Here is an 18,028-nt window from a genome sequence, read left to right as displayed (position 1 = left end):
TATTGGGGCCACTACTAATTTACTCTGATCCTGCATAAGTTACATCAACCAATAAGTATTTATTAAACAATATGTTTCAATGCATTGGGCTAAATGCTGGGATTCAAAGGTGGGGGGAAAGGCAAAAATAGTCCCTGTCTTCAAGGAGTTTACATTCTCAACTTCCTAAGCCTCACTTTGCTTACTTGTAAAATGAAAGGTTTTAACTAGGTGATTTATAAGAATAATTCCCGGGGCAGCTAGATGGTGCAGTGGATAAAGCACCGGCCCTGGAGTCAGGAGGACCTGAGTTCAAATCCGGCCTCAGACACTTAACACTTACTAGCTGTGTGACCCTGGGCAAGTCACTTAACCCCAATTGCCTCACTAAAAAAAAAAAAAAAAGAATAATCCCCATTTGGGTTCTATGACTGTGAATTTGGTAGAAGACTACTAACTGAATTCATGGATCTGAACTTAAACTTGCCTGATAGCATCATATTATAACCTGTAACAGTGGCTATGAGATCAATAAAACAGCTGCTTCTAGACTTAAATAAGGATGATGGATTCAAAACCATGGCTAGTGCAGTATAAGTGACATCTGGTGGGTCGAGGGAGTCACTTTTACCCCCAAAACAACTAGATCCCCACCCTTTGTTACCCTCTGCTAGTTTATGCCATAGCTTACAACCATACAAAGTTATTGCTCCCCAGTATCCTATCACTGCATCATCACTTTCAGGGACCCACCTTTCCCACAGCCTTTGTGGAAGCATGGGCTGGAATCTCAAGAAGACATACTACTCCCTTTCCCAATACTACTTCACCTGTGGTCAGATTGTCCTCTGTACCACTGTCTCCCTTTCTCTTTAACTAAATTTTCTCTGAGTAAAAGTATTCTACTTAAAGTTCTAAGTCAGTTAAAATAGCTGTGGGTACTTGCCAGTGCCCAAGAGGTGCCCTGGTGACCCAAGTCTATGGGATTTGGTCTAGAGGAGCCCCTTCCCACTTGCATTCCCTGAGGATACAACAACAAACATTCTGAGCATTCTCCACAAGCCCTTAGAAGAAAATGCATGCAACTAGAAATCAGGATTAGGGCTGTGCCAGCCTCCATGCCTAGCTACTTCCCACCAATATATTTTGGGTAAGTCCTTCTTTTGACATGGAATGAGATCCTTTTGTGTTGAATCACAGTCTGATTTCTGCAAAACTGCTTTTCGGATCTCAACAAACTGCAGTCAAAAATTCCTACTGAATCACAGTTATGTGATGACATTATAGCTTCTCACTTGTCTGCTTTCCTTCTCGTGTGACTGTTATATAAATATGCAGTCAGTTCGTAAGTCAAATCTTATAGCAACATGTCTGTGGCATAAGAGAAGGTGTCAGCATATACTGTGGTCCATATTTGAAAACTTGCAGAAAGCAAAATAGAAATGTCACAGCTATGGTTTTGTTTTTTTATGGTTTGTAGGAACAGAAGGAGGCAGACCTATATTTTCATTGGTATGGGGAACTCTTGGTGATAAAAACTCCCTCCATGAATACAAATTGACAACTTATCTATAACTAGTCTTAGAGAGTTGCCTGGGGGCACTGAGGATTTAAGTCACTTTCCACTGGTCTCTTGGCTGGTATATGTCAGAAGCAGGATTGAAACCCATGTCTTTCTGACTCGAAGGTCAGCATTTTTCACTACACAACACTGTCTCTATTGGAGTTCTCTAGTTAACCTATTTCCTGCCAGAAGCCAAAAGCTATTTATTATTACCAAAGTTATTATGATCTGAAATTGATTCTGTTAGCAAGTTCTTATTAAAAAGAAAAGTATTTTGTTATTTAAGAATTCTAAATGATAATCCAAGTTGCAAGTAATACATTGGATGATATTCTAAGTTTCATAAAGAATTTTAAATTCTGGTTTAATGTTCTGTTAGCACTTCTCTTATCAATACTAATTTCTATTTTAAAATAAAATATTCCAGACAGCCTTAAAACCTCTAGCTCCCACAAATAAAAAGTGTCTTTGAATTTTCACAGTTGTGTTTGAATTGCAAGCAGCAAACATTATTGCTCAACCTATATTCAACTCTATCGATGTCTGTAGTCAAGGCAAAGGCTTTTACTTCACATTGACAAATTATTCATTTGTTCAACTATTTCCCAATCATTAGAAATGATTGTTGAATGACTGATGTGGTTTGCCTCCAGTTTATCATCCTTCCCAATAAAGCAACTCTAAATAGTAGCTTTCTTTAAACAAAGCTCTTAATTAGTTAAGCTAGTCAGCATGGGAGCTGGATTGCTGGGCTTGGAATCTAGCAGAGCTGGGTTAGATCTCACTTCTGATTTTTATTATGTGACCTTACTCAAGTCTCTTAATGTCACTTTGCCTCAGTTTCTCAATTGTACAATGAGGGGATTTGACTATATGCCCTTAATATTCCCTGTAAATCTCATAGGGTTGTTGTGAGGCTCCTGTGAAAAATGAGAACTGAGACTAATGTCCAAACTATGTGACCCTGGGCAATTCACTTAACCCCCCATGTCTTCCTCAATTCCCTAGGATTTATCTACTAAATCACAGAACTAGATTCCCTAAGACAATGGCACCAGCAGTTGAAATACTTTGTGCCAGGATATTTTTGTTATATTTTTTGTTATATTTGTTATATTTTATATTTTTGTTACCCTTACTACCCATTACCAGATTGTCCTCCCAAAAGCCCTCATCAGGTTACTGTCTCACCTTATAACACAGTGCTTGTTCCTTTTCTAAAATCACTACCAATTATTTTTCAGGAATGTTTTGAACTAGATGTCTCTGTGGCCCCTGGAAACTCTGACATTATATTAAGCTAAGCTCTCATAGTCTTTGATTAGCTCTCCTTTAGGAAATGTATATCACTCCTAAGATTTCTACCCATTCCTTATAGATTCTGGATATTGTATTTTCAAATATGTATTTATCATAAATATTTTCTCCTACCTATTTTCTTCTTTTTTTGTTTCAGTAATATTGCTTTTTGACTGATAAAACTTTTCTATTTGTTCATGAAATCAAATCTATCAATTTTGTGCACAATAACTTTTCCATTTCTTTATTATATGAAGTTCCCCCCTCTCCATGGCTGAGATAAATAGTTCTGCAGAATATTTTTCTTTCCAGTTTTTAATTTTTTTAAAAAAATATTTAGATTATTTATTGAAGTAGAGTTTACTGTATAGTGTGGGATAATATATCTAAATCTATTTTTCTTCATACCTCTATCCAATTTCCCCAACATTTTATTCAGTAACAATTCTATCACCCTCCCTATCCTGGCTGCAATGTTTTATGATTATGGGTTTATCAAATTTTGATCTTTTACAGGCATTTGGATATATTTCTGTTTCTCTACTGTTTCATTGATCTATTTATTTTAATCTAGTACCACACTTTTTTATAATTACTACTTGAAGTATATTTTGAAATCTGGTGAGTCCTTATTCTACCTCCCTCCCCAATCCTGCTTGCCTCAATCATAATCCTACCCTGACAGCTTATCATGTTGTGGAAATCACACTTCATTCTAGAAAAAGATACCAGTTGAACACAAACTTTATCAGGGTCCACAAGATTAAAAGGCTTGAGTCTGGTTCCCAAAACAAACACTATCTGCTATAATAGAACCATCCCAGCTAAGTATGGAAAGGTACATCACCAATAGTTTAGCCAAAAAGTCATGGGATCTTGATTATGGTGAGGTTTGAGCTATGAAGTTTTTCTTTTGTTTTGTTTTATTTGATGGCCTTCATGTTGTTGTCTTCTGTTTCTATAGGAGCATAGTAGAAATCAGGGTAGAAAATACTACGAAACACATAGATTTATAAACTATCCACAAACATTAATTTTTCTGTTGATACTCTATATGGGATCTTGTCCAGCTACCTATAAGCTGATATCCAGGTTGTTCCAAGAGTCTTATTGCAATTTTAAGCTTTAAAAGCATAATAACTTAGTCTAAAACTACATGTAAGACTTTTAGACACTATGTACCACTCAAAGAACTGAACCCACAACTATCATGTAGAAAGGTAGCAGCAAATGGAAGGGCAGTTTCCCAGGTTGGCACATAAATTAGTTGACTAGATAGGTTTTATCATGTGCCCAAAGGAAATGAGAGGCATTTATGAAACATTTTAATATCCTCACCTCATGATGAGCATAAGCAAAAAGACCACTGAATATTTACTCAAATTTATGTGCTAATATTTTAGGACTATACAATCATATAATGTGGATTTAGAGAGGGAAGAGATAAACAATTAGAAAATGAAAAAATAGAGAAATTCCATGAGAAATTTTAAAAGATTTTCCAAAACAAGTAAACATATACATTGATATTGAGTTATTTCAATGACCCAGATGAATACAATTAAAAGATAAGAACTAAAGTTCAGGATTAAGCAATGAAGATTACAATCTTATAGATTACTAAAAATCCTTGTGCCAATATATCACGGATATTTTATTTAATAAGAGAGTCAGAAGATTTGGCAAATACCAACCAACATCACCAAAAAAATGAAATCGACTGTCTTAACTAATAAAAATTACTGTTTACTGGTTGGAATCATTCCACAAATCAGCCATCTGTGTGCATCCATAACATCAACTGCTTAGAGCAAAGATAAAAATTAACACTAACTTAGAAGAAAAGATAAACATAACAAAGATGGTATGCATGTCTGTGTAATTATAAAAGTCATGTAGCATGGTTCTGTGGAAAGAGCAAACAATTTGAAGCTGTAGGATCTGGGATAATCCTGTTTGTAGGTGACATTGTGCTCATTCAATTGAGCCCCAGAAGACAACAAAATGAAATTCATGGTCACTCAAAAGATAATAGATTAAGTATCTACAAACATCCAAGTGGATGAAAAGTTCACATTGCCAAAATGATTGACTGCAATTGCATGGGCAGTATAATGAGTTAGTTGATTGATATATCTATCTTGGGCAACAGTTGAACAGATGGATGAGCTGGACTGTCTAGCTTTTCTATTCATATCCATTGTTTGGCAGTGCTTTGCTGTTCATCTAAAATTGAATAATAAGAGATGAGCTAAGTTTAGGAAATATTGCAGTTATTTCTACTGCTCTTTGCTACAGAAGCCCATCTTCATAATACCAATGTCCTGTAACACTATAATTTCATCATTGATGATCATAAAAACACATCAACAGCATTGAGTATGACCAGACAAAAAGGAAGGCCAAGCATATATTGAGCATAAAGAATTAACAAGTTGTCCATGAATACCAATACCAGTATCCATAAAATATTGAAAGAACTATAGGAAGGCCTTCAGCATGTTGGGCAAATCTTCTGTGAAAGAGTTAAGAAATGACATCAATTATAATGGAGGAGAATATGAAGACATAAATGCTCCAGTGGAGAAAATACCCACATTGATGAGCTCCTTAATCTATTGAAGAAAAGAAAAAAGTTCCTTTTGATATTGTTTGCCTATTTGTTTCACACACATATGGCTTTATCTCACTTGGTCATCCATTAGCATTTTCATTGATCGCATATTGAATCTATGAATTAATTTGGGAGATAGCATCAATTTTGCTTAAAATATTCCTTCCAACCATGTGTAAGGAGAGATGATCCCTATTCATCTGATCAATATTTCCTTGATTTCTGTTTTTTAAAACATGCAGTTTGAAAGGTCATTTGCATGTGTTTTAAGTACCTCTATTTGTCTTTAATGCTATTCATTTTTGGTTTGATAGTATATATATAGATATTTTTTTGCCTTTATCTTATACTTCCTAAAGGCATGTATTATCTTAATATTGTTGTTACTGGATCTCTTGGAATTCCTAGATACAAATTCATGTTGTTGCCAGTGCTTAATACTTCCTTTTTTCATGTAAATATTTTATTATTTTCCAGTTATAAAAGAAATGTTGAAAACTATCTCGAAATGTAAGATTTCTAGTTTCAAATTTTTTCCCTCCCTCCTCTCCCTCTCCCCTCCCCAAGACAGTAAGAAATCTGATATAGGTTATATATGTACAATCACATTAAACATATTTCTGTATTAGTCATGTTATGAGAGAAGAATCAGAGCAAAAAGGAAAAACCTCAAAAAAGAAAACAAAAAAAAACAATAGAAATAGGATGGTTTGGTCTGCATCTAGATTCCACAGGTTGTTTTATTTCTGGATTTGAAGAGCATTTTCCATCATGAATCCTTTGGAACTATCCTGGACCATTGTATTGCTGAGAAGAATCAAGTCTATCACAGTTGAACACATAATGTTGATACTGTTTACAATGTTCTCCTGGTTCTGCTCATCTCACTAATCATCAGTTTATGCAAGCCCTTCCAGGTTTCTCTGAAATCTGCCTGCTCGTCATTTCTTTTTTTTTTTTTTTTTTTTTTTTTTGCTCGTCATTTCTTAAAGCACAATAGTATTCCATTACATTCATATACCACAACTTGTTCAGCCATTCTCCAATTGATGGGCCTAATACTTTCTTTTCATGCCTTCTCAGGATTACTAACATTTCAAAGACTAAGTAAAACAGAAGTCAAGACAGCTATTGACCTACTTAATATGTGCTTTTGAGGAGAATTCTTCTAATATTTTTTCCATTATATATACTGATAGTAATTGTTTCCAAAGAAATGCTTTCAAAGTCCCTTCTACTCCATACTTCGTAATGTTTCTTAAACATGCATTAATGTTGTATTTAACAGACAAATGTCTTCTGCATCTATTTATTTAATCACATAGGTTTTATTATTTTCTTGGGGAAGATATGTTACATTGATTATTTTCATTTGATTTGGACTTGAGAATAAACTAGGGATGAGAGCTATAATTTTATTAGTATAGAGAACTCCCTTCTTTGAAACTTTCAGTCTTAGTGAATTGCCAGTGCTGAAACAATAAATGATTTGCCCATGGTCACATAGCCAATGAATGTCAAAACTGGATTTGAAGCCAGCTCTTACTGTATTCAAGATGGGCCTTTATTATTATACCTTCTTCCTCCAGTGTTATAGGATGGATGGATAATTGTTGATGCATTGGTATTGTGATATATCTGCTAAGAGTTATTTTTTTCTTGCCAGTATCCATTAATGATATTGCCATGTAACTTCTTTTTCAGCCATACCTTTTACAAGCTTGGAGATCAAAACAATATTTGACTCATGAAAAGAATTAAATGGAATATCATCTTTCTCTATACTTAGAAATATTCATTGGAAATACTTAAAAGATTTGGGGGAACTATCATTCATAAATCCCAATAGTCCTGGGGCATTTAGGGAAGGAAGAAAGAAGGCAATATGCTGCCGACTGCCTAATTTCTCCTTCTAAGAGAGAATTGGTACATTTAAATTGTCCCATGTCCAGTTTAATGCGTTTCATGGTACATATTCATCTATTTCTTATAAGTTCTCAATTTTAATGGCATAAAGCTTTGTTGTTTTTCATGAGTACTTTGGCCTTAATCATGATCTCTTCTTTTTGTTTCCACTTTTGGTTATGTTTCTTTCGCTAATCTTTTGGCTCAGTAGCTCATTGTTTAGCAGTTTTATTGTTTAAAACAAACATAATTTAATTAATAATTAATTAGAATTGCAATTGTTATTTTATTTTTATGTGATTATTCCTTGACTTGATGGTAATAATTTCTCTTTTCCTCTATTTTATCATTCTGTTCCTTTTCTAAGTTCAATAAATATAGACTGAGCCCACTGATATTTTTCTCTTTTATTAATTTAATCACCCAGCCCTAGGAATTTGCCTCTAAATACTGCTTTAGCTGCACTCGATATTTTCCAATATGAAAATAGCAAATAATACCTAACATTCATATAGCACTTACTTTGTACCAGGCTCTGTGCTAGATACTTTTCAATAATTATCTCATTAGGTATTCACAACAAACCTGGGAGGCAGATACTATTATTATTCCCACTTTACAGAAGAAGAAATTGAGGCAAACAATGCTTAAATTACTTGCCCAGAATTACATAGCTAAGTATTTGAGGCTAGGATTAAACTCATATTTTCCTAACTCCAAGCCCAGCATTCTATCCACTGCACCACCTAGCTGCATTTAGTATCTGTGCTGTAATTATCATGAATGAAATCTATTCTTGGTTTTATGGTGTCTTTATTCTAGACATTTTTTGCTTGCGTTATCATTATGAACTTCTAGTTTTATTGATTATAGTTTTTAAATGTCACATATAAAATTTCTGTCTTTCAAATTTATGTTTGGGTTCTCTGTGAATAAAAATTGAGTAATTATGTACATTACATATTTAATTGGGAAGAAATTATGTGTTCCTTGTTTAAGCAACTAGGTAGAATTATAGGTAGAATGCTGGACTCAGGAGGCCTGAGCTTGAATCCTGTCTCAGATACTTAAAAACTTTGTAGCCTGGGCAAGTCATTTCAACTTTCTGAAACTCTCTTCATAAATAAAATGAATGATGATGATGGTGTGATGATATTGACCTCCCAGGATCTTTGTGAAGATAACATGAGATAAAATATGTAAAACATGTTACAAAACCTTAAAGCACTTTGTATACATATATGCATGTGTTGTTATTATTAAGTCTATCAAAGACAATTTGTCCAATAGCGTTCCAAGATTATGACTTCTTATTTTTATGTGTTATTTCTTATCCTGAAATATGGAAAGTTCTTATTATTCTTCATTATCAGTTATTTTTCTTCTGCAAAGACTGAGCTTTTCCTTTATAAGTTTGACTGCTATATAATTTATTACATGCATATTTTAAATTGATAGGCTTCACTTTGAATGATGCCTTAAGCATATTATAACTGCGCTGTTTATCATAAATGCTTTCAGGAATAAATTAAATTTTCTCAGAAATTATCACTGTTACTAACAATGTTCTTGAGGTAGATACAGGATGATGCCTTTTGGTCCAATCTTTCCATTTATATTTTTTTTGTTTTTTTTTTTTTTTGACAGGGCAATGGGGGTTAAGTGACTTGCCCAGGGTCACACAGCTAGTAATTGTCAAGTGTCTGAGGCCGGATTTGAACTCAGGTACTCCTGAATCCCAGGGCCGGTGCTTATCCACTGCGCTACCTAGCCGCCACCCATTTATATTTTGATAGATCTTTTTCTATGAAATGTTTTTTATACAAAATATGCTGTCTAATTCTATTTTTTTAATTCATTGCTACCCTTTTTCTTTTTTTGTATGGTTTGATCTGTTTATATTTTTCATTAAGATAATTATATTTGACTTACCATTCTTTGATAGTTTTTTCTCTCTGCATAAGAGAATATAAACTTTATTGTTTACCATTTCCATTATTAAACCAACTTAACAAAAGAACAGAGCTATATTTATATTTTGCATTCAATTCGGTAAATTTCTAAATCTGGATCTTACTCTGGGACCCCAGGTGTCCCATCCCAGACAATAAAGAATTTTTCTCAGGGCTCGTGGTATCAGTCTTTCCCTATTCATGTTATTTTGTTTTATTTATCTGAATAACTTATGTTACTTTAAGTAATTTAATTAATACAATATTATGAAGGCCTTTTACACTTATATCTTCAAAAGAGCTGTGATTTCTTCAGTGTGGGTAAATCTTGAAATATACTTCTCCCATCACTTCTTCATCTTAAAATATTATTTCACAAGTCGTTCTGACTGACATTTTTAATCACACGATGGCCAAATTTTTGTTATGAGTTTTCCTCAACTTAGATGAGCTAATCCATAGCTGGACACCTTTCTAACATAGTTAGACCCACTGAGGTTTCAGTCTGCTTACAGAAATATTCAGAATCTAAGGGACACCTCCACAAGAACATGAGGCATGTATAAGAACTTTAATGAATGACAAAAGATACCAACCTCAATGTTTAATAGTAATAATAATAATAATAATAATAATAATAATGGATTTATGTTAACACTTTAAGGTATACAAGGCATTGTAAACAAATTATTTCTTCACAACAGTCCCAGGAGATAGGTACTGTTAATGTCTCTACTTATACAGATGTAGAAGCTGAGGCTGAAACTAAGTGACTTGCCCAGGTTTTCACAGCTAATAATTATAGGGGGCAGCACCTGAACTCAGATTTTCTCAATTCTTTTTTTTTTTTTTAGTGAGGCAACTGGGGTTAAGTGACTTGCCCAGGGTCACACAGCTAGTAAGTGTTGAGTGTCTGAGGCCGGATTTGAACTCAAGTACTCCTGGACTCCAGGGCCTGTGCTCTATCCACTGTGCCACCTAGCTGCCCCAGATTTTCTCAATGCTTATTCAACATGCTTATCCACTGCACCCACCTAGGTGCTTGTATTATACTAAATGCTTATTGCTTCAGTTCAAAAAGTTCTTACTCTCTTTTGAAATTTTATTTTTTCCTCTGAATCCTTTGAAATCTTTAGATTCTTAATTATATGTATTAGAAAACATCACCTCCCAATGTCATGGTCCTCTTTAAGAACAAAGGAATAACAACAATAACCTATATGAGCTCAGACAATTTACTTAACCTCCTTTGTCTTCTGTTTCCTGAATTGTAAAATGAGGTTGTTGACTTCTGTTTTCCCTTCCAATTCAAGATCTATGAACTTTTCTGATCATTCTTGGTTTTGTATGAATCTTTAATAAGGCTACAATATCTTCTAATGGAGTAAAGTTCTGGGTGATAGAGTCAGGGACCTGGACTGAGTCCAGGCTTATGTGACAATGAGCAAATCACTTATTTTCTGTAACTTACAGTTTCTCCACATATTAAATTGGAAATCATAATCATTGCATTACCCCATCATTCTGTATGGTGCTTTTAACAATGTCACTTTGCGGGGCAGCTAGATGGCGCAGTGGATAGAGCACCGGCCCTGGAGTCAGGAGTACCTGAGTTCAAATCCGGCCTCAGACACTTAACACTTACTAGCTGTGTGACCCTGGGCCAGTCACTTAATCCCAATTGCCTCACTAAAAACAAAACAAAACAAAACAAAAAAACAATGTCACTTTGCTTCTTGCATGTTTCTCTGAGATATAATAATCATACTTTTGTCTTCCGTGGTATTTTCCTAAAGCCCAGTCATTCAGAGGTCACCTCTTTCTGATCTGTTGCACAAATCTATCACTTTCAAAAGCATTGTTTCCAAACATCTTCCCAGTTAGGATACCATGTGTATGCAGCAAGAAGTAACATGGTTAGCAAAGGATTAGACATTGAGAGCTATAAATAAATCACAGATCTTTCAGCAGCCAGTGCACATCCTCAAGCAAATCACTTTTCTCAGCTGTTTGTATCCACTGGGCAGGTGGGTAACTATTGTCACAATATGGTTTATAGAATCCCTTTCCTAAAAAGATGTTGTTTTAGGCACTCTCAAATGCTGATTTTAAGCCAAGTAAATAACAGCTAGACTTAGATTCCTATGACTACTCTGGGCAACATACTGGCAAAAGGATCTGTGGGCTGCCTTCCTTTATTCCTTTAAAAAAAGCAATCAATACTCATCATCAGATTCTGCAGCCACAAGACCATGGCCTTGTGAGTGGTATTAGGAAACAGATATTTAGACCAAGCCCAGCAGAGTGCTGTGTTTACATCAGTATTAAAGCATTGAGTCAGGTAAACACTGTAGGTTCATAGTAATGCAAGATAATCCTTGGTACTTAAATGCCTTTTAATTCTAATAAAACCTGATGATTATTTCAGTAGTTCCCTCATGGGTTGTTGTGAAGGGACAAAGAAATGATCTATGTAAAGGCACAATATCTCTGTGAAGCTGTATATAAATATGACGTGTTATTAGGATTATTCAAATCAGGAGATCCAATGCTTAGAGGTCAATAGGAGCCATCTATTGCCATGCCAACAGGAACCTGTCTCTGATGACTAATGGAAATTCATAGCTGGCCATCAGATGGTCCCTTACTTGACAGTCCCATCTTCTGCCCTCTGTGCTTTTGCATGGTGTCCCCACCACCCACTTCATGCCTGAAATACATTTCCTTCTCATTTCCACCCTTCTTCCTAGAAAGCATAGTTGAGGTGCCACCTCCTACGGGAGGCCCTTCCTGATTTCCCTATACACATATATTGCAGTTTGATGGTACACTCTTCCTCCTATGAGTTGTTCCCTTTTCGTTTCTTAACAAACCTTGTGTCTATTTAGTTTTATTGTATTTCCACCCTAATCCCTACAAATATTTGTTCCTTGAAGGCAGGGATATTTGCTTTTGTTTTTCCTTGGTATCCTTGCTACTGTGAACATGACGGGTCATTAGAGTTTGTCAAAATGTAATAATTGATCTCATTTCCAATCCTACTTACATATAACTCTAACTCCTCTCTTAGCTATAGCTATAGATGTAGATGGTAGATATAGATGTATGTAGTATACACACACATAAAGTGTACATGTACATATATTATAACCACATATGTATATAGTGTGTATAAATAATATGTAATTTAATTACATATATGTAATTTAATATATCATTAATTTATCATTGCATATAAAATTAGGATATAATAGGATACTTTCATTAAATTATATGTATAATTATATGAATATCATGTATTATGTATATAATTATATATATTAATATTTTATACTCTTATATAGTAATTTAATTTTATATAGGGGCATGTTGGTATATATGTGTGTGTATACACACACACACACACACACTTTTAGGTGTGGCATTACACACATATATCTCAAGGGTCATCTGGCAAGTTGAGAAGAAATCATTGAAACTTAGGTTTTGAGAGCATGGTGAGGTGCTTCCTTTTCGCCCAAAGTTCATTGTTCTCACCAAAGATTCAGGCCTAAACTACTCACCTTTTCCCCCTAGATCTGAGAAATAAGAAGAAAATGAGAGCAAGATCAGGAGACTCTTGCCTCTAATGCACTTTTGGGAGAAGAGAGTGGTGATTAGTTCCTAGATGTTCCTTCCCAATATCTGTAAATCTCATGACATTTGGAGCAGCCCTGTCTAGCAATACTCAGAAACCTAGCTTGTATCCACTGAACCAAGAGACTATTTCTAAGCAATTTGGAGTCCAAGTAGCTACGTGGCTGCTAAATACAGTAAACCTCATCCATATGGTACCAATAGGGATAGGTTGGTTCACATAAAGGAATTTTCCAGGTAATTAGAGCTTACCTTTTTATTAGTAACTTTTTAAAATTGGGCTATTTTTGATAAATATCTTTCTAAAAACAGATCTCCTAATCCTTAACTTGTTAAACAAAATCTAATGATAGTGATTCTGTATCCTTATTATGAGCATCAGTTACAGTACAGGAATGCCCATGAATATATGAGGTATTAGCCCTACACAAAAATAATGCTAGATGACTGCATTTTTGTGTCATTTCTATGTTTCCCCCTAACATCCTTCCTGCTGTTTATCAGCTTTTACTTCTTGTAGTTGGTGTCTCTGCTAAGTGATTCTCTCACTTCCATCCTTATTTCTAACTTAGTGCTTTGTATAAGCTATGGACAGGGAAATCAATAAACCCATCCTATTAGAATTGTTTTGTAAACTAAGGGGCCAACTGGCATTAAGATCTAAAGGACTCTCATAGTTAAAGTGCATGGGTTTTGTTTGCATGATTTTAAGATATCTATTGTGGCTGCTCGGGTATTTTCTTTGGTTCCTATGTGGTTTTGAGGAGCTCAGATTGATGGATAAGAAAACTCTCAGTGAATGAGGGGTTGAGGTGCACATGCGTATGCACTCATGCAAACACACACACACACACACAACACACACATACACACACCATAGCAATTTAGAGAAATAAGTTAAGGATTACAAGAGAGAAGATGGAGACAAGTATCTTCCCAGTTTGGTTGGCCATAACTTCTCTACACTGTCCTTAGGCTAAGCTTCCTGAGAAAGTTAATTAGGAAATACAGGCTGAGAACCTTCTAGCTTCCAGTGATTAGACAGTAAATTGGACACTTCCTGAATAGAAGGAGCAGGACCTCTAATCCAGGGTCCTCCTGGTGTAATTCACAAAGGGCTGGCAGCAGCCCCCCTCTGCTTTGTGCCTCTGTAGAAAAGACAAAAGCGTGAGGTAAAGTAAGGACATGATTAGTGCTGAACCACCTGAGCTGTGAATCCAAAGTCCCAGCTACGTTGCTGGATTCATACAAGGCCTAGGATGAACTGAGCCTGCAGGGCCCAGCTGGATGCAAGCAAAGGATAAGACCTGTCATCCTATACATGGGTTTCCCAGGCATGGAATTTCAATCACTCGCTCTTGCTCTTTGTCTCTCTGTTTCTGTCTCTCTGTCTCTCTCTCTCTCTCTGTGGTCTCTGTCTCTGTCTCTCTTCTCTCTCCTTTTCTCCCTCCCCCTCTCTTTTCACATGCCAGCATCAGGTTAGAGGGAACTATCAAGAAAAGATTTTTCTCAGCTGTGGTGACCAGTAATGATTATTCTGGAAGGCTTTTTGAAGAGGGAAGTGGGTGAAGAGAAGAGTATATCTTCAGATTCATCAGAGGTTTGGAGAGGAGGATGGAATCCGCCTGAAGAGAAGGACCTAAAATAGGGAAGCTGGAGGGGAGAACAATGGCTGGTTATGAAGGAATAAGGAATCAAAAACATGTGCTTACTACTGGTCAGTCCTGGAATTTAAGAACAGCTTAAAGAAATGAGGTTAGACAAACAAAGCAAGCAGAGCTATAAGTGAGACAATTATATTGCTGAGATCACAGATTTAGACCTGAATGGGACCCTAAGGTAACCTTATCTAACCACTGCATTTTACAAATGAAGCACAGAGCAGTTAAACCACTTAGCTAAGATCACACAGCTAGTAAAAGAATAATTCTGGTTCTCAAACTCAGGTCATCAGATCTCAGATCCAGTGTACATTCCACCAGCCCATGTGTCTAGTAGGCACATTGCCAATAAATTACATACAAACTAGTCCCTTTATCAGCCAGCTCCCTTCTCAGGATGCCATAGAAACAGAGTTTGGAAAGGACTTGGAATTATATAGCCAAACTGAATGGAACATTTAAGAAATAAACCCACACATATAAGCTGAATTTCACAAGGTTTTTAGCCAGAGATCTAAAGCAAGATCCTCTTATAGGACCAGGTTAGATGAGAAAGAAAAAAATAATAATAATGGAAAGGAGAACATGCTTTGATCCCTATGAGTAGGTGAAGGGAAAGGAACTAGGAGTATCCCCAGGGCAGTCTATATCCAAAAACTAGACACACTACTTCTTCAGCCTACCCAGGTCTGCTGTGAACACTGATGACTTAACCATTGTAGGTCTCATTCAGGCCACAGACATCCTAGAGATTTGAACTTAATTCTCTGCTCTTATAAGCAGAGGAAAGACAAGGAAATTACCCCAGGCTCTGTTGCCTTTTTCCCTAATTCCTCCCTAAGCATAGCTTCACCATATCATGCAAAGGGCAGCAGGGGTGACAAAACTAGTTAGATAAATTGATCTGAGCAAAAAGATTGACTCATTGTTTTTCAGTGGGATCAATTCATCTTTTCATCTTAGAGGCAGTGGTGATCAGAAATGTTAGCTTCTGAATTAAGTGAATCAGGAAAATCTGCCAACCTTCTCTAGTACAATAGACCAGTACTATGCCACATTCCTCCCATAAGCCTTCACTCTACTAAGCCAATGGTTTCATTGCTGCCTACAATGAAGGAAACAAAGAGGAAAGTGGCCCAGACCTCTAGATCCAGCCACCAGCTGAGAGAAGAAAAAGGCCCTACATCTTGTTGTGCCTATATCTCCTGCAGTGTGAGTCTCAAATCCTCATGTGTTTTCCCATCTTCCAGAAATGAGGGAAATTGAATGTGGGACATAATATCTTGTAATTGGGTAACACATGCCACCATGGATTTCCCTGATTCTTCTATTGAGGGTCTTCTGGGAACAATAGTTATAAGTCTTCAACAACATCTTTCATTGAATACCTTATCTACAGAATAAACTCAAATCAATGTCACTTCCTTTAAAAGACCCCCCCAATTTGCTAGTCTGCACCCCCACTCCCCAAGAAATTACTCTGCATTTCTTTGTATATATTTTGTTTACTTATATAGGTAGATTTCATTTCTCCAAAATAATGTAAGTTTCTTGAGGACAAGGCTTATTTTGTTGTTTCATTGTTGTTTTTATCTCTATCCTCAGCCACTAGTCGAGAGGCTGGGACATAGTTGGTACATAGGAAATGCTTATTGAAACAACAAACGCATGAAGTAGATATGCCATTAATGCTGGTCTTGCGGTTTTCCTCCTTTAAGACATCTCAGTGAGTTTGCTGTCTCTAGTTGTCACAGCCTGCGGGTTGGCCCTCTTCAGTGTATCTCTATTTGTGTCCTGGAAGCTGTGCTGGATCCCTTGGAGAGAACGAGGCTGTTCTCAGGAAGCAAAGACAACCAGGAGCCACCTGAATTACACAGAAACAGTAGAACCAATGACCCAGAGTTCAGGAGGACTACCAGGATGCAGCCCTCGCCCCTATCCAGATGCCGCCATGAAGATCAGCCACACCTCTCCTGACATCCCCTTAGCTTCTCAAGCAGAAGAACAAGGAGAATTGTGTGCATGGGGCCCGCATGCCAACGGCAAGTGACGGAGCCTACACCATCTGCCCGGTCAGTAGTGCTGTCTGTTTGTCTTCCTAAGGGGGTCACAGGGATCCTCTGGGGAGGAATGGATGTGAGATCTCAGAAAGGGTGATCCAAGGGAACAGGAGAGGCAATGATGCAGTGGAAAGAGCATTCAGTTTGTAGTCGGAGGGGCTATTTAGCCCTGAGGAATGCTTTCCTTAGAAATCATAACATTCAGAATCAAAATCTTCACTTTTTGTCCCATTTCATTTTTTTTCCCAATTGACGCTTCCTTTAAATCGATTTCCCTAGAGCAACTGAAATCATATGCAGTGTCTTCTTTATCTTTTCTTCTAATTGGATATTTATAGTGACCTTTGCTTTCTCTACTTGGGATATGATTGCATATACCTAATTTTGAAAGGGCCATATAACTCTAACTAGTCATCCCTTGTCCTAAGAAATAGAAAATTCATTTCATTGGGGTCCAATGCTTTTTACATTCAGTTTTCTGACTTTTATGGAAGAATGTGTTTGTGATGTACAAGTTTAAGATATTAGAGCTTTGGCTTGTTTCTTATTTCCCAACATTGTTCTCACTATATTCTCCTGTGCCCCAGTTTGTATAGTGAAGTAATTAAATAACAAATCATATGTTAACTTTGGTTTGGAGAATTTTGTCAAGGTCTTAGAATCTCTCTTTTTTTTTGGTGAAGCAATTGGGGTTAAGTGACTTGCCCAGGGTCACACAGCTAGTAAGTGTCAAATGTCTGAAGCTGGAATTTGAACTCAAGTCCTCCTGATCAAGGGCCGGTGCTCTATCTGCTCTGCCACCTAGCTGCCCAGAATCTGTCTTTATCCTTAAAAAATGTATTGTTGGTATATAAGATGTAATTATCATCATGGATATACATATTATGAGCACCACAAGGAACCGTGGCAAGGGTCTTCTGAAGGACTATGTCTGTATTTGGGTCATGAGGGCTACAGTGTGCTAAACGATATACACATACTTATGATGAGGTCCACCAAGGTCAGCTACCTAGGGCATTTCTGAATGCATCCTGATGATAGAGAATGAGAAGCAGAAAAAGAACAAAATGATCCCAGCTGTATAAAAAACTCAAAGCACGGGATGGGAGCCATTTGTTTTCCCAAGGACTACCCTTTCTTTGTCCAGAAAGGGAGATTTTGGTTAAGATTCTGCTACATCATCACAAGATGTCAGCTCCAGGTAATATAATGGAGATCACATGATTTATTGACCTTGACTATTAAAAAAAATCAGCTCTGAGCCCAGAAATGCTGTATTCTCACTTGTGATTCTGCACGGCATTCAGAAGCCTTTGGATCCCAAGAACTCTCAAAAAAGGACTCCAAAGATTTTCTAA

At 36.4% G+C, this 18,028-nt stretch overlaps 1 protein-coding gene across 1 annotated transcript in view; it reads left to right on the top strand.

Annotated features, from left to right (window-relative positions):
- SYT9 (synaptotagmin 9) overlaps positions 1 to 18,028 on the top strand; it is a 225,809-nt gene that overhangs the window by 30,879 nt on the left and 176,902 nt on the right. Inside the window, 3 exon segments of the mRNA XM_043969631.1 lie at positions 16,329 to 16,618; positions 16,620 to 16,646; positions 16,648 to 16,682. Coding sequence (XP_043825566.1) covers positions 16,329 to 16,618; positions 16,620 to 16,646; positions 16,648 to 16,682 — 352 coding nt within the window.

The sequence above is a fragment of the Dromiciops gliroides genome, chromosome 6 (genome assembly GCF_019393635.1).
Source record: "Dromiciops gliroides isolate mDroGli1 chromosome 6, mDroGli1.pri, whole genome shotgun sequence".
In the NCBI taxonomy this organism is placed as follows: Eukaryota; Metazoa; Chordata; class Mammalia; order Microbiotheria; family Microbiotheriidae; genus Dromiciops; species Dromiciops gliroides.
The sequence above is the reverse complement of the archived record's forward strand: the minus strand, read 5'-3'. Positions and strand labels throughout refer to the sequence as shown.